This window comes from Oncorhynchus clarkii, chromosome 33, assembly GCF_045791955.1.
Source record: "Oncorhynchus clarkii lewisi isolate Uvic-CL-2024 chromosome 33, UVic_Ocla_1.0, whole genome shotgun sequence".
In the NCBI taxonomy this organism is placed as follows: Eukaryota; Metazoa; Chordata; class Actinopteri; order Salmoniformes; family Salmonidae; genus Oncorhynchus; species Oncorhynchus clarkii.
Window position 1 is genome coordinate 13,997,001 of NC_092179.1, and position 27,566 is coordinate 14,024,566.

Consider the following 27,566-nt stretch of genomic DNA (forward strand, 5'->3'; position numbering starts at 1 on the left):
CCATAATTTGCAAATAAATTCATTAAAAATCCTACAATGTGATTTTCTGGATTTTTTTTCTCATTTTGTCTGTCATAGTTGAAGTGTACCTATGGTGAAAATGACAGGCCTCTCATCTTTTTAAGTGGGAGAACTTGCACAATTGGTGGCTGACTAAATACTTTTTTGCCCCACTGTATATAAATATTGGGTTGTTACTTTACCTGAAATGGACAAGGTCCTCTACTCTGACAATTAATCCACAGATAAAAGGGTAAACCGAATTCGTTTCTCATCATCTCTCCTTCCTTCAGGCTTCTTTTTCTTCTTTGAACTTTATATGGCGGTTGGCAACCAACATTACAGCATTACTACAACCGACCAGAGTGTGGATATAAGTTCATCTTTCAATCCCCCAGGTGGGTATATGCTCCTAAAAACCAATGAGGAGCTGGGAGAGGCCGGACTTGCAGCACGTTGAGTGTCGCAAATAGAACCAATTTCTATTTTAGCTCCTGGCCGCGCAGGCGCTCGCTGACGCACAATGATTGATCAACATGTATGTTTACATTTATTTTGCAACGCTCGCGCATGCGAAGAAAGCGGTGTGGTCAGCATGTAAGGGTGATTGGTGTTTGGTTATCCGTATTCCTACAGTATTGTTTGCCTGCATTGTTAGGCCATCATCATAATGATGGTATTGGAAATTGTATTTTGTTTGTTTACAGTATTTTTTGACTCTACCTATTGCAGCCAGAACCAAAGCTAAAGGGGAAACCAGACGAGTTTCTGTTGTCCCATACACAAAACATGTCAATTGTAACGTGTTTTTTAACACTGGTGATAAATGTATTATATATGTCTGACATCAAATGATATTTGAAAGCTGTTGTCATTTGTTTAATGTGGTTCCTTGCACTGGGTTTATAGTTATCTGTGGCTATAGATGATGTTTGTAGTTAAATTCAACTGATGCTGCTGATGTTTCGGGTATTGAGGAATGTGTGTAGTTTACAGGTCACTGGTTTCATACTACGTCTTAAAGTTGTCAATCCCATGTTTTGTTTTTAATATTTGTCCGTTTTGATGCTGTATTGTTTTATATATACTCCTCTGATGTTTACTGTATTGTTATGGCACTGAACTAATATAAATATAGAAAATATGTTGTTGTTACACATCTTCTCAGGCTACCCAGCATCCAATGAAGGTAATTGTAGTATTATTTGCCTTCACCACCAGTCAAAGACCACATTTGAGACACACACAGTTACACCACCAGAGGGAAGCAAAGTACAATGTTCCTTTCGTTTCAGTCACTCACTTGTGCAAGGCTTCTTTCTCGGGTTCTCCTATGTGTTGAGACTTGAAAGACTCACATATGTGAATGGTTCAGAACAGATAACAGAGAGGAATTTTCAGTCATATTTTCTGTTTCTACACAACACTTATTGTATATTTATTGGAGAAAACCAAACAGAAACTGCTGCCTACAAGGACAAGAGTGGTGGAGGCCTGTTGAGAATGTACACTCCGGTCAAAAGTTTTAGAAAACCAAATGATTCAAGGGTTTTTCTTTATTTTTACTATTTTCTACATTGTAGAATAATAGTGAATACATCAAAACTATGAAATAACACATGGAATCAAGTGGTAACCAAAAAAGTGTTAAACAAATCAAAATATTTTTTTAAATAGTCACCCTTTGCCTTGATGACAGCTTTGTACACTCTTGGCATTCTTTCAACCAGCTTCATGATGTAGTCACCTGGAATGAATTTCAATTCAACACTTTTTTGGTTACGACACGATTCCATGTGTTATTTCATAGTTTTATGTCTTCACTATTATTCTACAGTGTACAAAATAGTAAAAATAAAGAAAAACCCTTGAATGATTAGTTGTTATAAAACGTTTGACTGGTAGTGTATAGTTAAGCAATAAGGCATGGGGGTTGGGGGGTGGCATATGGTCCACGTTGTATCGTACTTAAGACCAGCCCTTAGTCATGGTATATTGGCAATATACCACAAACCCCCGAGATACCTTATTGCTATTATAAAGTCCCATAGGGTGGTGCACAATTGCCGTCATTGTAAACTGACTTGCCTAGTTAAATAACGGTTTTTTTAAATTGTGATTTGAGCAGTAAAAATAAATGTTTTTTCATACTGGTGATATATGATCTGATATATCACGGCTGTCAGCCAAACCACCCAGTTTATAATACAAGATGTATCTCTTCAGGAGTTGAAAAGTCCTAACCTTACATACAGTACCTAGCCTGTTATTTCCCTGATATTCCTATCCCATGTAACAGACACAATGGACTTCCTCAGGTTAATGACTGGTGAGGTGAGGAGAATGAACATGAGAGTTTTAGCACTGTGTTGGGAAGGGCCTTTTCCGCCACAGCCCAGCGCCTCTCATCTGACACCTGCTGAGATCAAAACACACACAGCTCATTTACAGCCATTCAGAGGACAGTGGGATATTATGACCCCTTGTGAGAACCTATCTTCCTGTCACATAGTCTGAGGAATAAGAGGGGAGAACAGGGAGGATGATAAAGGAGAAAAGCTATTATTACATTGGCTGACTCCATAATTGTCTGTCATGGATTGTGTGAACACTGGCTGGATTTAACCCTCCGATCCCCCAGGCAAGGTCAGCCATGTACAGAATCCTGTAGCCTGGCTCTTCCCAAACTGGGGTAGCAATGCTGTCCGGGGTATGCCTAAAAAAAATGTGATTCACATTTTCAAACAGTCCATTTAGACTTTTCAACAGGGCTATACATTTGGGTGATGTTTTTTTCTTGCCTGAGTAGCCTCGTTTCACTACCAAAAATAAAATTAAACCATCTAGTGTTCAGCGAAATAACCATTTTCAGCATTATGCAACTGATATGCGCGGCGACCATGTAACGCTTTTACAACATACAGAAGAAGTGCGCTGGTTATCAAGGGGGAAAGTATGGACACGTTTTTTTTATTTTATTGAGAGATGAGCTTAAAGTTGTCTTTACTGACCATACTTTTCACCTATCTGACCGCTTGCACGATGACGAGTTTCTCACACGACTGGCCTATCTGGGCGATGTTTTTTCTCGCCTGAATGATCTGAATCCAGGATTACAGGGACTCTCCGCAACTATATTCAATGTGCGGGACAAAATTGACGCTATGGTTAAGTTGGAGTTCTTCTCTGTCTGTATTAACAAGGACAACACACAGGTATTTCCATCATTGTATGATTTTTTTGTGTGCAAACGAACTCAAGCTTACGGACAATGTCAAATGTGATATAGCGAAGCACCTGAGTGAGCTGGGTGCGAAATTACGCAGGCACATTCCCGGAACGGACGACACAAACAACTGGATTTGTTATCCCTTTGATGCCCTGCATCCAGTCCACTTACCGATATCTGAACAAGAGAGCCTCATCGAAATTGCAACAAGCGGTTCTGTGAAAATGTAATTTACAGAAGCCATTTCAGAAGCCACTGCTAAATTTCTGGATAGTGCTGCGCTCAGAATATGCTGCCTTGGCAAATGGCGCTGTTAAGACACTGATGCCCTTTGCAACTACGTACCAATGTGAAGGTGGATTCTCGGCCCTCACTGGCATGAAAACTAAATACAGGCACAGACTGTGTGTGGAAAATGATTTAAGATACACTCTCCAGGCCTCCCGGGTGGCGCAGTGGTTAAGGGCGCTGTACTGCAGCGCCAGCTGTGCCATCAGGGTTCGCGCCCAGGCTCTGTCGTAACCGGCCGCGACCGGGAGGTCCGCGGGGCGACGCACAATTGGCCTAGCGTCGCCCGGGTTGTCTCATCGCGCACCAGCGACTCCTGTGGCGGGCTGGGCGCAGTGTACGCTAGCCAAGGTGGCCAGGTGCATTGGTGCGGCTGGCTTCCGGGTTGGATGTGCGCTGTGTTAAAGAAGCAGCGGCTTGTGTATCGGAGGACGCATGACTTTCAACCTTCGTCTCTCCCGAGCCCGTACGGGAGTTGTAGCGATGAGACAAGATAGTAGCTACTATTGGATACTACGAAATTGGGGAGAAAAGGGGGTAAAAAAAAAATAAAAAAAAATAAGATAATATACACTCTCCAATACATCATTGTAGTTATCATTATCATGTGCATCCTTTCAAGCACACCGTTCTCATTAACCTGTGGTGAGTTATTCACAATTTTGGATGAACAAATATTTTATATGTAAGATGGCTAAATAAAGGACATTGATTGGACAATAATTGATTATTATTATCATTTGTGCCCTGGTCCTATAAGAGCTCTTTGTCACTTCCCATGAGCCGGGTTGTGACAAAAACACACATTCATTCTTATGTTTAATGAATGTATTCTAGAGTGTGTGTGTGGCAACACATGATGCCAAAAACATTTGAGAGCGCGCTGACCCTGGTGCTAGAGGGGGTACGCAGCTGGAGATTGAATGTTTGAAGGGGTGCGGGACTATAAAAAGTTTGGGAACCACTGTTGTAGCCTATTAAGTAAAAAACTGGAGTTGAGGAAAACGATAACAGAAAGAAAAGCAATGAGATAATGTCTATATAACGATGTTTTATTAACAATCAATTTAGAGAAAATTAAACATATGCTTTAGCATGCAATATATTGATTAATATGTAGACCACATACAGTGCACATTTTGCACCTAATTGACCTAATATATGCATCCGATTTGATTTAAATGTCCCGCCCTGCGACGCTTGCCACGCGTCCGCCCTCGCGAGGCAGTAAAGCAAGCGCACACGCACACAGACACAGCTAGCGTTTCCAACTCGGTTCCGTCAGTATTGTCAGTGCGACCAAGAGCTGACAACCAGCAAGTATTCCCTTCGATATTTCAGTCAATTTAAATATATCTTTGATGAACCGAAAACTAATTTAATCGTGCGTCGGAACTATCATTCTGCCATTTACAAAGACTAAAGAATAGTTTAAAAACCAGTTTCATTCTCGCTATGTAGATGTCTCGGTTGGAGTACTAGTAACGGGAGCACGCTGATCTGTGATCCAAGATGAGTGGGACCAACGCGGCTTCTGGAGCGGCGCCTTGCCGTTTTGCTCACTACTTTGTGATATGCGGAATAGACACCGAAACTGGGCTGGAACCGGACGAATTAGCCGGTAAGATTACTTTCTTATTTAATTTATTAACCTTTTCCCTATGAGGTAACTATGCAAAAACAACGTTTTTTCTTAAAACGATCTATTTGATTTTAAACTAATACACTTGAATCTTAGTGACACTGTCAATGCATATCATTTATTTGGAACATATTTTACAGTTTGAAGGTAATACATGATGTGCTGTATTTAAAGACAACAACATAAGGACAATGGCTAGAGTTGCAGGCTGATATCACGTTGTTTACATTCTTGTAGTCTCTGGTGAACTGGGTTAAAGGTATTTGAAAGGTATTGGGGACATTTCTTCACATGTTTGTCAGACCTGTCCAGGCTGTTTTTGTGGACTAAAGAGAGCGCAAGAAAGCAATGGCTATAATGTCATTATTTCAATGATAAAACGCCAACACTTCTTATGATGCTGGTGTTTCAGTGAAGGATGCAAAGGTGGAGGCTTTTAGGATGTTTTTGTTTACAAAGGCTGCAACTGAGGATAATCAGCATTATTTTACTAATAAAATAGTTGAAACCCCATGAACCCTTCCTCAGTTACGAAGAACTGCGATTATATCTCTGCACATATTTTAGGTTCAATCAGCGTTGGACTCAGGTCCTCTCTCTGTTTGTGTTTGGCGAGGCTGCGTGTTTGTTCAGGGCGATAGCAAGCTTTAAGTACTCTCTGTTAACCATGCAGGTCCAGTATTGATTTCAGGGTCACCCCTCCCGTTTTGCATCAGTGACAGAACAAAGTGCACAGCCCGCTAAGAACAAAAGCAGAGGCCCTCCATCGATCGCTTGGCTACGTTCAGGGGCCAACTGAGCTGCGTTCAGAGTCACTGGAACACTGCCAAATAGCAGTATTCTGGTGTTGCTGCATGTTTTTAATTAGTTTGCATCCTGTTCAAATTGAACTACCTGGCAGATTCAGACTCGTCTTCTCCTGTTGTGTTCAAATATTTCCTCTGTGACATAGTCCTTCTATAGAAAGGGAGCTTTCTTTGACATTGAGTGCTTTGCACGTGGTTCTGTTGGAGAAGTAGACAATGTTCCTGTATGGTCGTGTCATGCTGTTGTTGCATATGATATCACGTCTCCATGGCTGAGTCTCTATATAACTAGAAGTTCAGAATTACTTAACGGTCTGTGCCGTGTTCATGGAACAGCTTTACCTGAAGTGAGTGAGCTGTGATTGCTTCTGATGTGAATCCTTTGTCCTTCGGGAAACATCTCTTCTAGTACTTTCCAAGCACAAGACTCCAGAATGTGAGGATTCAGGATTCCTTTCGTTGGATGTTTAATCAGACACATTTAGCCTCTCTATGGGGGGCAGGATTTTGGGACAATCCGAGTGCTAATCGGGGTGTTATTTTGGGGCTAATATTTAGATTGTGTGAGGATTAATTTGCGCCAGGGTGAGGAGGCATCATGAATGATATGGCACAGGCAGTTCAACGGCTATCAGGTTATGACACTGTGGGATGTTTCCTGTCTGTGTTCCTGTCTCGTCTCTACAAATGTGTGTGTGTTGTCTCTGTGAATAAATTCATGTTGCTGTTTCTCTTTATTTGCTTGTGGTTAAGTCTGCACCGGAGCCATTTGTTGCCAGTGTGCTGATCTCAGGCTATGGCGTGTCGTTGATCCTCAGATGTGACACTGCTGAGCATCCACCACACTGAGCCCATATGCCTCCCTGTCTGCTGCCCTCACACTGATCACCCCAACCCTCTGATCATCTGCCTGTGTGTCTGTGTTGAACTGGGGCACAAGTTAACAGTCGGAGGAGTTGAGCCATCGGCTGTTAGGAAAGGACAGGGTGAGAGAAAGAGATGGCGTGTTGGAGTGATTCGTTAGAAGAGTGGCCAGAGTGGTAATGTCTGTGTTGCTGTTGATTTAGATCATTCAGAGACTATCTCTGGTGTGATGATTAACCAAGCTTTGTGGGACTGAGTTTAAGTTTCTTTAGGGGATTTGATAAATCTGTCTCCAGACATGATTAGATAGTTGAGATGGCACCACCTGTCAAAATCCTAACTCTACTGTTCTTAATCCTACAGAATACTACTCAGCAAAGTCTCTCAGAAAGAACTATACCTATACTTGGGCATTATGTTACACTATGTCAATCGGTCTCTCTGATTTGTGTGTGTGTTTTTGGCATATGGTAGTCTGCTGCAACATTTTCTCCATTGATCTTTGAGTGCTCTATTGTGGGCTGCTGTGGAGGTCCGTTAACGTAGTATTGTTTATCCACAGACGCAGTGGGAAAAGTTCTAGTAGAATCCATTACAGGAGCCATTGGTAGACCGTTCTCTCTTCCCCCTCTCATTCAGCATCCCATCCACAGGGCTTTGTCATCTGCCCCAGTGAGCAACTGAACATCCAAACTGACATTCATTTACAATTCCGATCAAGCTGCTCTTCGCCCACTGCTCTCCTCCCCCACGACACTCCTCAGATGGCCATGATGGATATCATTGACATCAACATGTCGCCACTCGCTGTGAGCTTCTTCTTTATTAGCCTTCGCTATAGCAGCCCAAGCCTGGCTTGTATCCTGTTTTACAGTGGCTGGTTTCAGTCTGATCCACATTAGGCTCAGGCTTGGCCTTGCTTATTTTGAGCTGTGAATGTGGCTCTGACTCCCCTCCTTCCATACCCCTGCCATTCCCTTTGTGTGGCAGTAGGCCTGTTTCCCCAGGCCCATTGTTCTAGGCGCCAGGGCCAGACTTCCTGTGTATTTGACCGGCCTTCCCGCCTGCATGTGTGGCTGCTGGGGAGGTCACTGTCCCAGTGGATTCCGTCTATCTCCCTATTTGTTCATTCAGTGAGCATGGTAGTACCACACTTTTTGTTGGCTTTGACCTCAATGTTTGTCCTTCAGAGATGAAACATTTCCAAAGTAGAGGAGAGTTGAAGTGTGTGTCACTCCTATTAAAGGGATAGTTCGGGATTTTGGCAATGAAGCCAAAAAGCTACTGTCCCAGAGTCAGATGAACTCATGGATACCATTTTTATGTCTCTGTATCCAATATGAAGGAAGTTAATAGGTAGCATTGGCTCGCGAAACTAACTAGCTGTAGCGTAACGACTGGAAGTCTATGGGAACAGCTAGCATGCTACACGTTCATCTGACGCTTGGGAGGTAGATAAAAAGCTTCATTGCCAAAATCCTTTTCGTATCACTTTAATGGTGGCACTATAATAGAAGTCTTACTCAATGACTGTATCAGAGTCTTGAAGTGGTTTATATATATATCCTGGCTGGTGACGAGAGCGACAGAAATGGTTCCACTCTAACAGAGGCCCGCCACCAATGTGTTGTTTGCTCCCTGTATTCTAGGACCAGCTGCTGTGTGTGTGTGTGTGTGTGTGTGTAGCTGAAAAGTGAGAAAGGGTGTGTGCTATTCTGGGAGTTGAGGTTGGCACACCAGCTGTACAGGGAAAGTTATTATGTCAGTGTTCCATCCTCGTGAGCCTCCCCTCCCCTCTCCTCACCTAACCCCCCACTGATGGGAAAGGCATGCACGAAGCATCCATAAATATGAAATGAAGTAGTCTTACTGACAAACACACTTAAGATGCAGCCTGTACCAGTGAACAACAGATGTTCAGCTTTCAGTACGCAATCCTGCAATGATGCTATGTACTTCATCAGGTCTCCCTCTTTCATACCGCAGACTCCTCACACCAGTCTTTTATCCTAACTGGCACATTTGATACTGGCGGATTAAGGTTGGGTTAGTGAAATCGTGCGAGTAATTCAACCCCATCCATAAACTGTATTGGCTAATACATGCACATATTTTCTAGCGTCTGTCTCTAGAACTCTATACGTGTCCCTGGAGTGCAAGAGTGTAGGCTACAAGTGTACTAGTGTTTCTGGTGATATGACCTACACGTTGATAATGGAATGTAGGGACTACCTAAACTGGCCTGAGGTGGGACAGGGAGTGTCAACAAGCCCAGTGAAGGAGCCTCACAAAGGCATTTGAAGGGCTTTACTGCTGGCCTTGGCCATCTGTCCTCCAGGGGCCAGTCTGGAAGTCAGAACAATGCAGTCCTTGGCTAATGCTAATACAACACTGAAATATGCTAATGATGACACAGGCCAGCGCTGATGCATGCCCTTGTTGACATATGCTAATGACCATGTAGGAATCTGTTAATTAACATAAACCATAGGCTAACACTGATGCCAGTTCATATTAATAGGTAAACATTGGCTAACACCTTCAGTTCTCTGGTAATGTGACCAATGAGGTTTCTCTAGACAAAAGCTAAATGTCCTCCAAAGCAGAGTACTCTTTTAATGGTCACACACTGAAATCTTCTCTCTCTCTCTCTCTCTCTCTCTCTCTCTCTCTCTCTCTCTCTCTCTCTCTCTCTCTCTCTCTCTCTCTCTCTCTCTCTCTCTCTCTCTCTCTCTCTCTCTCTCTCTCTCTCTCTCTCTCTCTCTCTCTCTCTCTCTCTCTCTCTCTCTCTCTCTCTCTCTCTCTCTCTCGGATGACTTTTTTTCTTCCCTCTTCCGCTCTTGCGCTCCCCCCCCCTCCCCCTCTCTCTCTCCACTGTGTAGTGATTTCCTCCATCTCTCTATGCCACCGTCTCCTGTGTGTAATAGTGTGATCTGTAGTCAGGCCAGTTAGCGAGGCAGTAGGCAGGGCCATCTATCTGTGGGCTGTGTTAAGCCTGTTAGTTTAATCCATTCAGACAGATCCTCCAGGCTACACTGAGCAGTGCTCCACGCTTTAACAATCTCTCTAATCTAACGCAGGCCTCCACACACGCACGCACACATGCAACCACAGCCTCTGCACTCTGCTTCCCTGAACGTTTGACCCTTTTAGACATGAGGGTTACTCAACTCCACTCCCACAGAGTCACCCTGTCTGCTTGTTTGTAGTCTTCACCAAGGAGGTCAGGGGATTTACCTCCTATTACCTAGTGATAATACTAGTAGTAACTTAGTGATAACATTTATGCCAAAAAGCTGTGAAAAGGGCCAGACACTGAAGTTGACGCATACTGGAATTCAATGGGGGAAAAAACGGTTTGTTTGTTAGGTACAACGTAGGCTACTCTGTCCTTACAGCGTAGTGTAGCAAGAAGCTTGTTAGATCAATGTCAGGGACACTGTCACCCCCATTATCCCCATCGATCACTGTCGACCTGTCAAGTGTTTTAAGTTAAAGATCAAGATCAGAGGTTAAGAGTTGGAACCGACCCACCTGATCATGATGGATACCCAGCCTCAGGGAGGAGTGGGCGAGAGGTGGGGCTGCTGTTGCTGGGAGCCTGTTGCCACGGTAGCACCGTCGGTCCCCCAAACCCCGTCCAAACACACATATACCCCCGACCAGTCTCAAAACGAGCAGTTGATCACTGAGGGCTGTGCGCCCCATTTCACACACCCCTCCCGGTGACCCTTGACCCGGTCTCCAATATGCTTCCTCTCTCCCTAGGCTCGGCAGCAGCAGATGTGGGAGAATGGGGTGTAGTGGGTGAGGGGGAAAGGAAAAGGGATACCTAGTCAATCACAACTGAATGCATTCAACCAAAATGTCTTCCGCATTTAACCCAACTGGGACAGGGAGTTGTTGTTTTGGTAAGGCCAACCAGGGGCGTAACGTTATTTATACTGGTGGCCTAGGAGCCATGTTTAGATGGGGGTGTTCAGTGTTAGTAGGCTCTTGGAGAAATCACATTTCTGTGGTTATAAGCTTCTAACAGATTCTCTTACAGCTTTTGTCGATTTGATTGTTCTGAGGCAAAAGTTACTCTCTTGTTGCTTTTCTGTTACTTTTTATTCTACAATAGAATGCCTCGCAGTCCAGAATAGACACTAGGTATACATCTAAATGGTTATAGTGAGGTAATGTGTGCTGTGTCCTTGGCTCTTTTTGAAGTGCCACATTTAGTCTATTACGGACCATGTTTACTGTTTAGTAGAGGTTTGGAGTGTACCAACTAGCTCCGCTGTTTGTATGAACTGGCCTTGATTCATCCTGTGGTAAAAACACCATTTGTTACATCTCTGAAAGTCAAACGAGGCGCTCAGTATATGGAAATGTCACTATCTGACATTTCACTCTGTTTCTGTCAGTTATTTATTATGCTGCTATCTATGTTGGAACAGTACTGGCAGAGAAGCCTATTGACTAGTGTTTGGTTCTGAGAATATGAAATGTGCTTATTCATGTCACTGAGGGAGAGAGGGTAATGTATAACGTTTACATTGTCAGGATATGTTATGGTTAGCCATCAGGGATCCTATGGGAGGGATCCTCTGGGGGGAGACGAGACACAGTCTGGTACCACCATGACAGCCTTGAGTTGGGGAGGAGTGAGCACTTTGGGGCAGAGGTCAGGTCAGATGAAGTGAGGAAGAACAGATATCAGTAAGTTTCTGTTTAGCAACAGAGATGCATTGGCTGTTCAGATGTGTAGGAGGAGACTCAGCCTAGGAGGAAGGGTTAAATATCAGTGCTTGTACAGATGTATAGGAGGAGACTCAGCCTAGGAGGAAGGGTTAAATATCAGTGCTTGTACAGATGTATAGGAGGAGACTCAGCCTAGGAGGAAGGGTTAAATATCAGTGCTTGTACAGATGTATAGGAGGAGACTCAGCCTAGGAGGAAGGGTTAAATATCAGTGCTTGTACAGATGTATAGGAGGAGACTCAGCCTAGGAGGAAGGGTTAAATATCAGTGCTTGTACAGATGTATAGGAGGAGACTCAGCCTAGGAGGAAGGGTTAAATATCAGTGCTTGTACAGATGTATAGGAGGAGACTCAGCCTAGGAGGAAGGGTTAAATATCAGTGCTTGTACAGATGTATAGGAGGAGACTCAGCCTAGGAGGAAGGGTTAAATATCAGGGCTTGTACAGATGTATAGGAGGAGACTCAGCCTAGGAGGAAGGGTTAAATATCAGTGCTTGTACAGATGTGTAGGAGGAGACTCAGCCTAGGAGGAAGGGTTAAATATCAGTGCTTGTACAGATGTATAGGAGGAGACTCAGCCTAGGAGGAAGGGTTAAATATCAGGGCTTGTACAGATGTATAGGAGGAGACTCAGCCTAGGAGGAAGGGTTAAATATCAGTGCTTGTACAGATGTGTAGGAGGAGACTCAGCCTAGGAGGAAGGGTTAAATATCAGTGCTTGTACAGATGTATAGGAGGAGACTCAGCCTAGGAGGAAGGGTTAAATATCAGTGCTTGTACAGATGTATAGGAGGAGACTCAGCCTAGGAGGAAGGGTTAAATATCAGTGCTTGTACAGATGTGTAGGAGGAGACTCAGCCTAGGAGGAAGGGTTAAATATCAGTGCTTGTACAGATGTATAGGAGGAGACTCAGCCTAGGAGGAAGGGTTAAATATCAGTGCTTGTACAGATGTATAGGAGGAGACTCAGCCTAGGAGGAAGGGTTAAATATCAGTGCTTGTGTGGAAATGTTTTTGTCTACTGCAGCTGTATTGATCCTCTGGGAAGAATAAACTTGGTTAATCTTTCATAGTGTTTTTACTCTTAAAATTAGAACCTAACACTAGGAACATAAGTATCTGCCACAATAGAAGCCACAGGAATGTGCTGAAAATCACTGTAACCAAATACTGTAGCTCTACACTTTTTTTTAGGTGACGAGAGCAGAGACTAGTGGAATAACTATACATCATTAAGGTAGCCTCCATTATCCTCATTTGATGTTCAAATGACACTCTTTCCTTGTTGGAAAAAACATAAATGTACTTAAAAATCACTATGGCTGTGTTTTTTTCTATAAATATGTCCCTTCTGGAGGGGATTGAAGCTGGACTTGAATAGACACTGTAGAATGCCATTGTTTCTTGTCAATTTCAAGAAGACTTCCTGTGGTTTTCTACAATGAGTCAGTCTGTACACTCTGCTCAACTATGAGAATCCTGATGTATATTACATACAAGTCAATGTCAGTTAAGCCACAATATATGACAATCAGTGGTATCCTACCCTTGCCTGACTCATTTGCCCTCTGTTCTGTTGTTCGCGACAGACTTTAGTCTGAATATGACACATTTAAAGTTGTTTGGGTGACGTGGTTTGTAGTGAAAACAAAGTGGTCAATGATTGGATCGTCTATAACCAATCAAAGTATCAAAGCCAATTATGTACTTCAAATGCGCCGCTTCACCCATGTGTGTTCTGGCTCCGGCCCAACCCATTGTTTTCTGGGACCAATCAGACGGCCCGAATTTGTTCCTATTTTAGCGTGGCATAGCGTTTGAACGGAGCAAGGAGTCTGGGTAGCCATGCAAAGCCTATCCGGTACACGTAGGCTCCTGAGTGGCGCAGCGGTCAAAGGCACTAGAGACGACGTCACTACAGACCCTGGTTCGATACCCGGGCTGTATCACAACCGGCCGTGATCGGAAGTCCCATAGGGCGGCACACAACTGTCCCAGCGTCGTCCGGGTTAGGGGAAAGTTTGGCCGGGGTAGGCCGTCATTGTAAATAAGAATTTGTTCTTAACTGACTTCCCTAGTTAAATAAAGGTAAAATAAAAAATACTATAACATAATGGTTTTCCATTCCCATAGAATGTATTGTTTGTGTCGTCATCATGGTCAGTTGCCAGGTATAGTATAAAGTCTTCCATGAACTCTCTCTCTGAGTTCCTCCTATTGGCTGACTTCTCCATCCCCAACAATAGCATCTCCAACAATAGAACCACAACATATATTTAATGCTCATTATACAACACAATTTATACAAAACATATGCTGCTTGTCCTGGTAGCCTAGTGGTTAGAGCGTTGGGCCAGTACCCGAAAAGTTGCTGGATCAAATCCCCGAGCTGACAAGATAAAAATCTGTCGTTCTGCCCCTGAGCAAGGCAGTTATCCCACTGTTCCCTGAGCAAGGCAGTTATCCCACTGTTCCCTGAGCAAGGCAGTTATCCCACTGTTCCCTGAGCAAGGCAGTTATCCCACTGTTCCCTGGGCAAGGCAGTTATCCCACTGTTCCCTGGGCGCCGACGACGTGAATGTCGATTTAAGGCAGCCCCCCCGCACCTCTCTGATCCAGAGGGGTTGGGTTAAATGCGGAAGACACCATTCAGTTGTATGCATTCAGTTGTACAACTGACTAGCTACCCCCCTTTCCCCAATATGCAGGTTTCAAGCAATTCATGTATATTCCTCTAGCCATCCCTTTCTCGCCTCCCCCTCAGTCTCTCTGTCATACAAGGGGCAACAAGTGTTGTTGCTGCAGCTGGTGTGTGTATGGATGGATGGTGGTTATACCCAGTGGTGAAATGGTACAGCCAGGGTTCTGCGGTCTGTGTGCTATGTCCTGTTTGTTTGGTCTCTGCCCTGGAGTGGGCTGACCCAGAGAGGGCAGTGTCACTGAAAGACATTTCAAAGAGACCAGGCTTCTGTTGAAATGGCTAACTGGGATTGAGAAAAAGGGCAAGGGATACAGAGAGGCAACACAGAGAAATAATGAGAGGGAGAAGGATGGAGATAAATAGATATGTGACAGGGAGAAAGAATGAGAGGGTTACACACAGGGAGGTGGGGACCCAGGGAGACAGGAAAGAGTCATATCTTGGGAGAATCAAATGATGAAGAAAAGGGAGAGAGAATTTCTGAAGGGCAAGAGAGGGATAGAAATGTAGAAAAAGAAAGATGCTTCTGGATGAAAGCGAGGGGGAAAATCCCTCTCAGATGAAGAGCCGTGTGTGGTTTAGTGCACGCTGGTTCATTTCCATCAATCACAGGATGATAATACAACACTGCCCAGCGTCCCTAGCAACACGGGTCACATCGTCAGCAGAACAGCACCCGGCCTCCTTCTCTCCTTACGTAACTAACACCCGATAGCCATCACCACGGCAGCCATCCAGGGCCATCTCCCGTGACAGATTACAGCACAGGGCAGTGGTAGGCTGCTGGCGGTGCCTAGCAACAGGATTATCGCCGCGGCGTCCAGTGTGAAGCCAGTGTGATGCTACTGGACAGTTGGGGATTATTCATGTTGTGTAAATCAGAACATTGAATAGCTGAAATGTATTAATTACGTCATTCCTGTGTGCCAGCCAGACCAGTTGATGAATGAGAAGAGATGATCACAGACATGCAACATATGTGAGCTTGGTGTAGCAGATATGGTTTTTCGAGCCCTTTTCTCATCTGTGAATCTGTCCAACATTTTTATGTAACGTCAACATGTATGAATCTCTATTTTAATATCGGTTTCAATTTACTTAGTTAGATTATGGATGTTTGGATACATTTGTGAATATATTTGAAGAGCTCCAGTGCAGCCAATAGTAATGTTGATTCAACGACTTGATAGAGGCTAAAGCTGAGTCACATTGGCTGTCCAGTCCAGAAGGAAACCAACAACCTCCAAGGCCCCCAGAACATTCCAGAACATCTAGTTGCCATGACAACCCCGGGATATGTATCCAATTGCTTCACAGTATGGTCAATCTGCTAGGGATTAATTGGAAGGCATTCTCTGTTGTGGCTGCTGGGAAACGATCTTTCAGTGTGTGTGTGTGTCTATGTCTTTCTGGGGATGCTTAGCTGGCCGGTAATGTCGACTTTGTTCTTTGACCGAGCTCCAACTCATCCAGCGACCTGTGCCCTGTGATAAGCCTGCTGGGTAAACAATACGTGACCGCAATCTGATAGGACACATTGTTCTCTCTATTTCTCTCTGTTTCTCTTTCCCTCTCTGTGTCTTGCACGGGATAAAGACGCGCACACACATACACTGTGGCTGTCGCTACATCCCCAGGCTGTCCCTACAGGTCTCATGTTGACAGAGAGATCGGCAGAGGCTGAGAGCTCCTCAGTGGCCTACAGACACACCGCCATGATAAAGACATGTCATAAGTAGCTCCGGTGGTAGTGTCACGGTGACCATAAACCCTGAAAGACTGTGGGTAGTCATTGGCTAGGACTGTCTCTTCTCCGTCACACGCTGATGATTCAAAAAGAGCGGCGTTTGTGGAAAAGGATGGAGCAGAGGGGGACAATGGGCTGGCAATGCAGGACTAGAGCTAACAGAGAACCCTGTATGTTCTAGCCATTCTGTTTCTATGCACAACATACATTATACTTCTCCTGTCTGCTCCATTGAAATATCATTCATTTAGTAATCTGCTCATTAAAGCAGACCATTAAATGGGGGAGCGAGAGAATGAGGCAGGTAGAGTGCACAAGAGGGCGAAGGCAAAAGTAGTGCACTTTATTGGAAGCCGAGTGTCATTTGCGATGTAGACATTCACACTGCTGGAGGACTGTGATTGTTTGCCGCTTAAGCGCTTTTCTGTAACAGTCACACTCAGCAGTGTTAGGTTCTAATTATCAGAGTAAATAACTCACGGGCACTAGAGAAGCTTAACCCCAACGGGTCGACACAGCTGTAATTCAGACACAGGCATGGCTTCCCCCGTGGTGGTATTCATACCCCACAGTTTCTCCCCTTATCAGTGCTGTCACATGCTTTCCCTGCCCGCAGCCCCTCCCAAGCTTCATTATTCCTCCCCCCCCCCCCCCCCCCCCCAACAGAACTCCTGTGCCGTGACAGTGTAGATTAGTTTGGTGTTTAGGAGTTGGAGTGGAGTTTCTAATGAGGACACTTCCATTGAGAAGAGGGAAGTAGGAGGCAGGGGTTGGCTGTAGTTCAGTTATTTTCCCTCCTGCTTCTTAGGCCTATTACAAGACGAAACACATTTCTTTGTCCATCTACCATGAATTGCGAGACTTTAGAACGATTCGGTATTTTCCGATCTGAAAAATATACTTGGACAAAACCTGACGGAGACATTCTCAGTTGATTCATTCTGAGTTCAGTTCAGATGGCTCGCTGCTGTAGGCTCTCCACACCACCATTGAGAGGGAATTGGCTGGAGTCTGTAATACTGTTAAAATGAGAATGGATTGGCGTGCCGAGATTGTGAATGAACAGTAGTAGCTACTTGATATGTGGATGGGCGTAATCTCCCTCCAGCTGTTAAACATTTATCAGGGCAAACGCCAATGTCATTGTGTGTTTTTCCTGGATGAAACACAAAGCGTAAATCTCTGTTCTCTGAAAGCCTCATTTCCACACCAGGGTTAATAAGTTGTTTTGTTGTACCTCGCTCTGCTCTTGTTTGGTTTTATTTGAGTTGGTTTGTTGGCCACACCGACGGAGGTTGTTGCAAAAGTCACTTTGCGTTAGATTCCCCGGCTGCGTCCGTGACGATCAAGGCCGTAAACGTCAGACTGACTAAAAGCAATCTGTCCATGTTCTTCCTAGTCAAACTAGTTTATGTGCGTTTTCTGTTTTGTTTCAGTTTCTTTGTGAGGGCCATGTTTTTCTGTCTTGTATGCTGTCGGTTACATGAAGATGACTGTTACAGTGGATCATAGCAAAGGGTTGTGCTGAACTATTCAGAGTGAACATAGATTATTCCCATACGTTCAGGTTAGGGTTAGGAGTGGTGCTGTCTGTTATCCTTTTGATAGTATTCATTCTAGTGCTTGTGTAACATGGATCGAGTCGACCCTCAACACTAACCATTACACCAATTTACTTTCCACCCAGTTCAGGAGCAACTGTTCTCCTCATGGAAGCCTTGTTATAGGGTGCATCTTTTGACCAATGGGTAAAATTGTGTAGCTAATCCCCCTTGACAACCAATGGTCCAAACCTTATGTAGTTGTTACCCTTGTAGGATGGTCAATAATGCTGAGCGATTAACCAACTTTTTATTTAATGTAATTTTTTGGTTGGGGGGGTTATTAAACAATTTATTGACCGATGTCGGTTCAATTACTTGAATTACAGTTAGTTCAGGTTTTTCTGGGCCCAACGTGCCTTTTCTCTAGAGAGAAATCAAATAATTTATGAGAGAGTGAGACGCTGAGCTGAAGGGAGTTGTAGTTTTCATTTAAGCAAATATTCGGTCTAGTTCAGCGCAGAAACGTGGTGATTTAACTACTATGACCATAATCCATTGGGTCTTTTTTTTCTGGCTCTGACATAGATGGATACACTTGTACGCCTGCTACATTAGGTTAAATACACACAAACCGCATGAGAGAGGAAAGGAAACCACACATCGACGAGAGAGAGGGATAGAGACAGTTCGTGAAAGTATGCCTTACTTACTTTGATAAACTAGTAAAATGATGGTCGGACGGCTCTGCAGCATGCTTAGGCAGGCTAGCCCAGCTAAATAGGATGACTGAAGACAGTACAGTATGGGGAGAACAGAGAACGTTGTCTGGCTGTTTGTTGCTACTGCCTGAGCATGAGATGATGATGATATACAAAATGAGTCCTTAAAAAGGAAGTATTTTATTTCATAGGAAATTACTATTTTATTTGTATTTTAATATCATTATTTCCTAATTGTATTTTTTACTAAAGTCGGTTAAAAACAAATTCTTATTTACAATGACAGCCTACCCCGGCCAACCCGGACGACGTTGGGCCAATTGTGTACCGCCCTATGGGACACCCAATCATGGCCAGGGTCTGTAGTGACGTCTGAAGCACTGAAACTTAGACCGCTGCGCCACTCGGGAGCAAATGCATTTGTTATATTTTTTTATTGAAACTGAAATTGACAACCGTGATTATTTTGTAAATAATCGAACCGAAACCGAACTGACCTCAAAGCAATAATAATCAATGGAGGCTAGGAGAAAAAAGTGGAAAATTGCATTCTGTCAGCTAGGCTGGATTCTGTGCTAGAATTAAAGATGATGGTTACCTGACGGGCTCAGTTTCCCATTGAACTCGCCATCTTTCTTCTCAAATCCGCAGGACATAAAACAATATAGAGGGAATAGCCCAATTTACCTACCTCATCCCCATACTGTCTTTATTTATTTACTTTTCTGCTCTTTTGCACACCAGTATCTCTACCTGCACATGACTATCTGATAATTTATCACTCCAGTGTTAATCTGCAAAATTGTAATTATTTGCCTACCTCCTCATGCCTTTTGCACACAATGTATATAGACTTTTTTTAAATTCTTTTTTTCTACTGTTATTGACTTGTTTATTGTTTACTCCATGTGTAACTCTGTGTTGTCTGTTCACACTGCTATGCTTTATCTTGGCCAGGTCGCAGTTGTAAATGAGAACTTGTTCTCAAATAGCCTACCTAGCCTACCTGGTTAAATAAATAAATAAATAATTATTTTTTTAAAGATGGAGACATGACATGTAGTATTTTAGTATACATTTTTCATATTAATTCGAAAGATTCCTCACGAAAGCAAGCATTTATTTGAAGCACTGAGCGCATACCAATCGTTTTATTTTCATAGCTTTTTCGTCATGCTAATTTAGTTTTTTGCGACCCGCGGAAACAACTTTAAAGACGACGACCATAAAACGTAAAATCCTCAAAAGTTGTTTACGAGTAACCTGCACTGCTATATCAACAGAGTTCGGTGCTTATTATCAGATGTCTTAGGTTACGAAATCCAATTTTCTTTTTTTACATAAGATTAATTATATATTTGAGCGACCCCACTGAACATTTCAGAACCCAAATAATTTATTTTTTTATTTTTTATCAAAGTGAAAATTCATCACCAAAGTGCGTTTTCACACCATACTTGGTCGGATATGTAGAGAGTGATAGCAGGAAACTTGTAATGGAGACAGATGGACTGTTGTATGAGATCTGATGGGGCCTTGGTGAACGCTGAGCTCCACGCCATGGTGATTGATGAAAGGTGTCAGTGGCGTTATGATGGGGGAAGTCCAAATGTATTATCTTACAGCTCTATCTGGTGTGAAGGATGGGGATGGTGGCTTGTTGTGCTGGCTCGTTGAGGATGGGGATGGTGGCTTGTTGTGCTGGCTCGTGGAGGATGGGGATGGTGGCTTGTTGTGCTGGCTCGTGGAGGATGGTGTGCTGAATTTCAACTGGTTCTGATTTCTGAAAGCCTTGAAGTCCATCTGTCCATCCACCATTGTTTCATCTCTTTTCTCATCTCTTTTCTCTTTTTTTGTCTCTCAGCTTTCCTTCGTCTTATCCTTCTGTGGTCAAGTTGTACGGTGGTGTTGTCTTTATACTCCACTGTCGAGGCCTCCATCTGTGAGAGCAGCTGTAAAGTGACATGTAATTTCAGCCTGTTGCAATCCGTGCCAACCGATGAACACAGATTGGTCATTTGCATGTTGGCTTAGAGAGAGCGGGACACACACACACACACACACAGTTGCTCAGGTGTCGTTAGTGCTCAGTGATCTGTTTCCTCTCTGGGTGTTTGGTATGAAGCCCATCTGTAGCAGTAAGCATCACCAGATAGTAGTGGACTGTTGACATTAAACAACAAGGGATTATTTGTCTGTTTTTCTAAACATTTAGGGGTGAACAAATTATTTGCCCTTCTCTACCCTACCCACCACCCACACACTTGTCTATCTCTTTCTTTCCCTCTCTTGCTCTCTGTCCTTTACACCCTCTTGCCTGGCTTCAAGTGAGCACTCCGCTTTGTTGGCCTGAGCTTGTGCAGTACAGATCTCCCTCTCTCACGCACCTCTACCCTTTGTCACTCTCTGTAATAAAAGTGACCCTTCTTTGTTGTGAAATGACCTTAGCATTGTCTGTTGGTTGTCAATCAACTCATGTGTCCACTCGTCTCAACACACAGGTACCCCTCTCTTCGAGGTGGACATGGGGCTTCTAATGGGTGCAACGCAATTAACATGTGTTTATAGGGTTGAAATAGGATGATGTAACCTCACTTCAACCAGGGCCATTAGTCTCTTCAGAGCGTTGGGATGCGTAACAGGTTGCCATGGTAACCAACGGCTTTTAAGCAAGTCCATATTATGCCGTAGGGGTAGATGGGTTGTTCGGTAGAGGGAGACCCCACCCTCTCCACCACTATAGTCCCATTCTCACTCTGCTTAGGCCTAATTCTATTCAGATAATTTTCATTGGCTGTCAGTGGTTGGCGTTTTGGAAGCATTGAGGCAGCAACATATTTGACCCTTTATGCACAGCCACACACAAAACACATCATTTTCAATGTACAAGTATAGTAATTTTAAGAAATAGTTTCCTTTCTTCAGAGCCCTCACTGAGACTATGCACAGCTCTTAGAGACAAATGGATCAAAGATGGCCGCCGCTGGCCTTCAATGTGCCTGTTTGTGTGAGGGGCTCTTACAAGGCTACAGAGGGCTCTTACATGGCCATGCTGCAGGGATGTGCGTACAGCACTGTGGGGAGGAACTATTCTACAGAAGGCTCCGTAATAATACCGTAATTAGTCTGAGGGCCAACCAAGCCAAAGCCTTCTCTGTGGATACCAAAGGAGACGGAGAGCGTTTCAGATGTTTTGTTCCTCTTTCGATCTTCCTCCCCGTATCTCTAACTGATGACCGTTCCCTCTCCTCAAGGCCAATGTGTTCCTAGTCCTTTCCTCTGCCTCTGAGGAATTGAAATGTGCTGCCAGTGGCATTGTTTTACCACCGTTAAATGTTTTTATTTCGTTCATGATCACTTTATTTAAATAATCTACCATGTGATTACGGGTGTAGAAATATTGATAACCTTGACATCTGAATCAAAACCTCCCTTACGCCATTATACTGTGTTTTTTATTTTATTTTTTGCCAGAAAGACTGTTTATTTTGTAAGAATGGCATTGCTAGGCTTTTCTTTCAAAAGATAAACCTAAGGGAAGGGAAATGTTTATATGGGATGTGGCTAGTTACTTTTGGGTTGTGAAAACGTCAGGCAGGCTGGCAGACTTTTCCCCTGGAGGTTTGAGAGCTGGCACTTCTCCCTAGTGTACACTACACTGAACTCTACAGCTGTTTTCTCTCTTCTTTATCTCTCTTTTTTTATCTCTCACTCACTCTCCTTTGTTCTCCCTACATCTATCCATCTCTTCGACATTTTCATCCACACACTCCCTCACTCTGGTCTCCTTTGCTCTGTGCTCATCCTCTAAGGCTCACTCATTCCCTTTTTTTTCCCACATTCCATCTACCATTTCTCTCACTTGCTCTCTGTATTTTTCAGTCTAACAATCCCACCCTCCCTCTTCAGTGTTCTCTCCTGGCAGGCTCTCTCCTCTCTTTGTCTTTCAACAGGAGGCTGGGTCAGTCAGGCTGTATACTACTGCAGCTGGCTTTAGCCCTGTGGAAAGAAACATTTGGACGAACCTACATTAACTTTTTATATAACCCCACATGATCCCACTGAACCCAGATGACTCTTCTAGAGGAACACCTGGCCACCTGAATACACCTCTGTACCACACAGCTTGGTGGACACTGACTCAGCTCAGACCAGTCACCAGTCATTGTTTTCATCACCTTGTTATTGCAATGCTCCCATGAAAACAGCTGTTAGTAGTGCTCTCATCCAATTGCTTAATTATAAGTTGCTCCTACCCTCAAAACATAATTAGAATAGGTAGCTAATAGCCGCCCTACTACAGTTTTCTCCACAGGTCGGTTTGTTCCCCCCCTTTCATCAGGTCCCACTTCCAGGATGGGCTGACGTCTCCTTCTTCATGTTCACTCCCCAGTGCACCCCTGACAAACTCCCTTCTGAGGACCGCCTGTGTGCTAAACCCCTCCTGGAGTGTCTTACTTTTATTTATATCCTTTTATCACTCCTGAAACAGCCTGTACCCGCCCCTCGCACGGTGTTACAGCCGACAGCACGCACACCTCCTGCACAGCATGCTGGGAAATCCCAGTTGCATATACCTGCCACCTGGGGCAAGATGCAAGAGTCGCATGTCTGTCATTAAAAAAACAAAGCTCCGAGACTATTTTGAATAAGGGAAGAAACCGTGTCTGAAACTGTAAACTAAAACTGGCTGAAACTGTGCTGTCACCACCATGAATTACAATGGTGTAGCATCAACTTCACGGTTTCTCTGTTCTGTATCTCCCTTAAAGTAGGGCTGGAATTGCCAGGGACCTCACAATACCATATTATCACAATAACTTAGGTGCCAATACGAGATGTTTTGCGATTGTCACGTTTCTATATGTATTGCGATTCAATCCTATGATTTTTGTTTGAAACATATTGCTCACCATGCCTGCTGCACAGAGCCTTGAGAAAACGAGTTTTGATCAGTCATGGAAATAAGTGCGTGCTGAAAACTAATTGTCTCCCTATTTTAATAAGAAGTTAGAGAACAAGCTAGTTTTGAGGCAGCTACAGCGAACTAGAGCAAAATTATATTGCAACATTTGTCAAAACGATCCGAAAAATAATATACCGATTTATGTAACTATCAATTTATTTTTCTTCCCAATACTTCCCAATAAAGCGCCATCTTTCTCTCTCCTAAACAAATGGGGCTGATGATGCCGTTGTCATGGGGAAAGAATGTTGGACAGGTTCCACTGTGGTGAACCCAACTTAGCAGGGATAAAAGATCTGTTGCAGAAGCTTTTTCCCCCTCCTAAATCCCACGTCACAAACATGTGTCATATTTTTCCCTCTGTTTTGTTCAGATCCATCAGTTATTACAGGGCGTGGAAATGCATCTTATGTTGATTAATGGGTTGTTATTTCCTTTGTTTTGTGATGATGATTATTATTCTTAGTGTAAACAGTGTTTATTAAGCGGCACCTGTACTCACTCCCTTCCTCAGCTACACCTCCACATTTAGCATAGGGATCAGCAACACCTTCTAATTGACCTATCAGAGGATCACGTTACAGTGAGTCACTAAGCTGGGATAACTCAACCTGGCTCAACGAAGGACCCCTGGGAGAGTGGTGTATGCGCCTGAATAAAAATGTGTCATCCATACACCTCCTCCTTCCCCCTTCCTTTCTTTTCTCTCGCCTTCTCCTCACCCTCCTCCTCTCCCCTCCTCCCACTTAACCCAGGCTCACATTTCTCTCTCCCTCTGTTTTACCCCTCTCCTCCCGCTCTCTTCTCTCCTCCTCATGGAGAGGACAAAGCAGTGGCTGAGAGAATGACAGAGTGGTGACATCACCGTGCCAGTGTTCTGTCCCTTTACTCGGGCCAATAGAGTGCTGAATAGGGCCATCAGAGCCAGGCTAATCTGGGCTGTGATACATGACCATTGTGACAACACACACACACGGGCTGCCACTGGCAAACAAACTGAAAGCAGATGCACACTCACACCAACGTATTCATTCACACACTGTTCTTCTGTCTCACACACTCCCACACACACATTCGGCCCTGCACATCAAGACCCCTCATGTAAAGATAATTCATGATAATTAAGAGATTACAAGGTGGCGACCCTGCCCCCTACCTAATTATCTTGTTGCCAGGAGACAGATGCTGTGCTGCTATATATAATTGGCCCGTCAGCGTCCAGGTTTGCCTGGTGTAGGCAGTCATTGTAAATAATAGGTTGTTCTTAACTGACTTGCCTAGTTACATTTTTTTTATTTTTAATTTCACCTTTATTTAACCAGGTAGGCTAGTTGAGAACAAGTTGTCATTTACAACTGCGACCTGGCCAAGATAAAGCAAAGCAGTGTGACACAAACAACAACACAGCGTTACACATGGAATAAGCAAACACACAGTCAATAATACAATATAAAAATCTATATACAGTGTGTGCAAATGAGGTAAAATAAGGCAGGTAAGGCAATAAATAGGCCATAGTGGCAAATTAATTACAATATAGCAATTAAACACTGGAGTGATAGATGTGCAGACGATGAGTGTGCAAGTAGAGATACTGGGGTGCAAAGGATCCAAATAAATAACAGTATGGGGGATGAGGTAGTTGGTATGGGCTATTTACAGATTGGCTATGTGCAGTGATCTGTGAGCTGCTCTGACAGCTGGTGCTTAAAGTTAGTGAGGGAGATATGAGTCTCTAGCTTCAGTGATTTTTGTAGTTCGTTCCAGTCATTGGCAGCAGAGAACTGGAAGGAAAGGCAGCCAAAGGAAGAGTTGGATTTGGGGGGGTGACCAGTGAAATATACCTGCTGGAGGGCGTGCTATGGGTGGGTGCTGCTATGGTGACCAGTGAGCTTAGATAAGGCGGGGCTTTACCTAGCAAAGACTTATAGATGATCTGGAGCCAGTGGGTTTGGCAACGAATATGAAGCGAGGGACAGCCAACGAGAGCATACATGTCCCAGTGGTGGGTGGTATATGGGGCTTTGGTGGCAAAACGGATGGCACTGTGATAGACTGCATCCAATTTGCTGAGTAGAGTGTTGGAGGCTATTTTTGTAAATTACATCGCCGAAGTCCAGAATTGGTAGGACAGTCAGTTTTACGAGGGTATGTTTGGCAGCATGAGTGAAGGGTGCTTTGTTGCAAAATAATAGGAAGCCGATTTCTAGATTTAATTTTGGATTGGAGATGCTTAATGTGAGTCTGGAAGGAGAGTTTTACAGTCTAACCAGACACCTAGGTATTTGTAGTTGTCCACATATTCTGAAGTCAGAACCGTACAGAGTACCGATCGCTGCCCTTCCTGCATCACTAAAGGTTAAAAATATATATATACATGTTTCTCTTTTTTTTTTCTGGTGTCACTGTGGCACTGCCAGTCTTGGTTGGGTGGGCTTGTAAGTATGCATTTCCTGGTAAGGTTTGTATTCGGCGCATGTGACAAATACAATTTGATTTGATTTCAGCACTGAAGCACTGCCAGTCTTGGTTGGGTGGGTTCAGCGCTGTGGGTGGTGTGGGTGGAGGTTATGGGGTAAGAGTTGTGTATGTGTATTGTACAAGATTGTGTCTGAGAAAGTTTGGCTGCATTCACCTGGCAATGTGTGTGTGTGTGTGTGTGTGTGTGCATATGTGTGTGTCTCTGTATGTGTGTGTGTGTGTATGTATGTATGTATGTATGTATGTATGTATGTATGTATGTATGTATGTATGTATGTGTGTGTGTCTCTGTATGTATGTATGTATGTATGTATGTGTGTGTGTCTCTGTATATATGTGTGTGTGTGTGTGTGTCCTGACTAGGCCCTGTGCCCAGCCTGAGCAGGTGCTGGTCTGGTGGGTACGGGAATGTGTTCAGAAGGCCAATGGGGACAGGGCCAGCACTGCAGGAGGCAGCAAAGCTAACTTTAACACTGAGCTACTGTTCCTAGCTGGGGAAGTAAAGTATTAGCCAAATAATGAAATGTTAATAGCTTAGATAGCTTTAATAGCTTAAATCATGACTTAAAACTTATCTTTATCATTTTACAACCTGTACATTTCTCTGTCATAATTATCACATTTTGTCCTCAGAATTCTTTGTTCCTATTTTGTCATATCACAGGCTTCATTCGTTGAGGATAGTGGCATAATGTATTCAGGAGACACTCCGATATGGAGAAGCTTTTTGAAGTTAGTCTAAAAGCCCATGGGATTGTCTGTCATGATGGGCCCTACTGCAGAATGCCACATCTATCCATTCATAGTGCCGGCTCCCGTCTCTGTCAGGGCTGGGTGACGATCGGGACAGACTGTGTTGTCAAACATCCACAAAGCAACTCTGTCTGCTACGATCCCACAGAGCTGATTCAAACCAATGACACACCCATGCATGCATGCATATACAGCCATGTGTGCACACACACAGACACACACACACACACAGACACACACACACAGACACACACACACAGACACACACACACAGAGAAACACACACAGAGACACACACACACAGACACACAGCCACATCTGACAGACGCCAACTCTTTCATGGCAACAAAGCCTCCTTTTCTGTGGCTGCCATCCCCAGCTGCATGTATTGTCTACTATAGTCTCCCTCAGTTTAGCACGTATGAACACCCTGCAGCCCAGCTTGCTGAACACAACGCATGCATTATACATCACTGCCTGGAGCTACACTGTGTGTATATGTGTCTGCGTATTGATGAGTGTGTATGAGACTTTCTGATTGTGTAGATGAGCTGATTGCTGCTGTAATTGGCCAGTGTTTTTTTTGTGCTGATGCTGAAGGGGGAGTTGGGGTCTCCCTCCTAATGAGGGAGAGCACGTGGGTGTGTGTCATTCTCTGGGGGGATTTTAGCTGGTAAAAGGGGTGCAATAATTGGTCTCTGCTTTCAATCATCACACAGTCAACTGGAGCTACAGAGGACTAGATTGGGAATGGTGGGTGGGGTTTAGTTTATGGATGGAAATAATTACGGCAAATTATAATGTCATGGAGGGAGAATGTGAGGTTGGGAGAGAGGGAGAGTGGCACTTGCTGCCTTTTGATAGGCCATGAAATGAATGAGCACACTGAATAAAATCCCATTACTTCATACCCTGTCAATAGAATTCAGCACATTACATTTACCGCTAGATAGATGAGAAAATGACACTCAGAAATGCCTGAAAAAGGGGAGGCTACTTGTCTTGTGTTTTTTTAAAGGTGTTGCCACTTATGAGATGGTCATCTGTGTGCTCCTCTGCGCTGCTCCATCCAAGTCCTT

General features: G+C 43.9%; 1 protein-coding gene across 12 annotated transcripts in view; it reads left to right on the plus strand.

The window, feature by feature from the left end:
- The first annotated feature begins 4,780 nt into the window (after positions 1–4,780).
- LOC139392517 (DENN domain-containing protein 5B-like) overlaps positions 4,781–27,566 on the plus strand; it is a 76,884-nt gene continuing 54,098 nt past the window's right edge. For 7 of the 12 annotated variants that reach the window (XM_071140550.1, XM_071140553.1, XM_071140557.1 and 4 more), the window contains exon 1: positions 4,798–5,138. In XM_071140550.1, coding sequence (XP_070996651.1) covers positions 5,030–5,138 — 109 coding nt within the window. In that variant the 5' untranslated portion in view covers positions 4,798–5,029. Of the gene's footprint in view, positions 5,139–27,566 lie in introns of all 12 variants that reach the window. The other 5 variants (XM_071140555.1, XM_071140563.1, XM_071140556.1 and 2 more) reach the window with 3 other exon arrangements.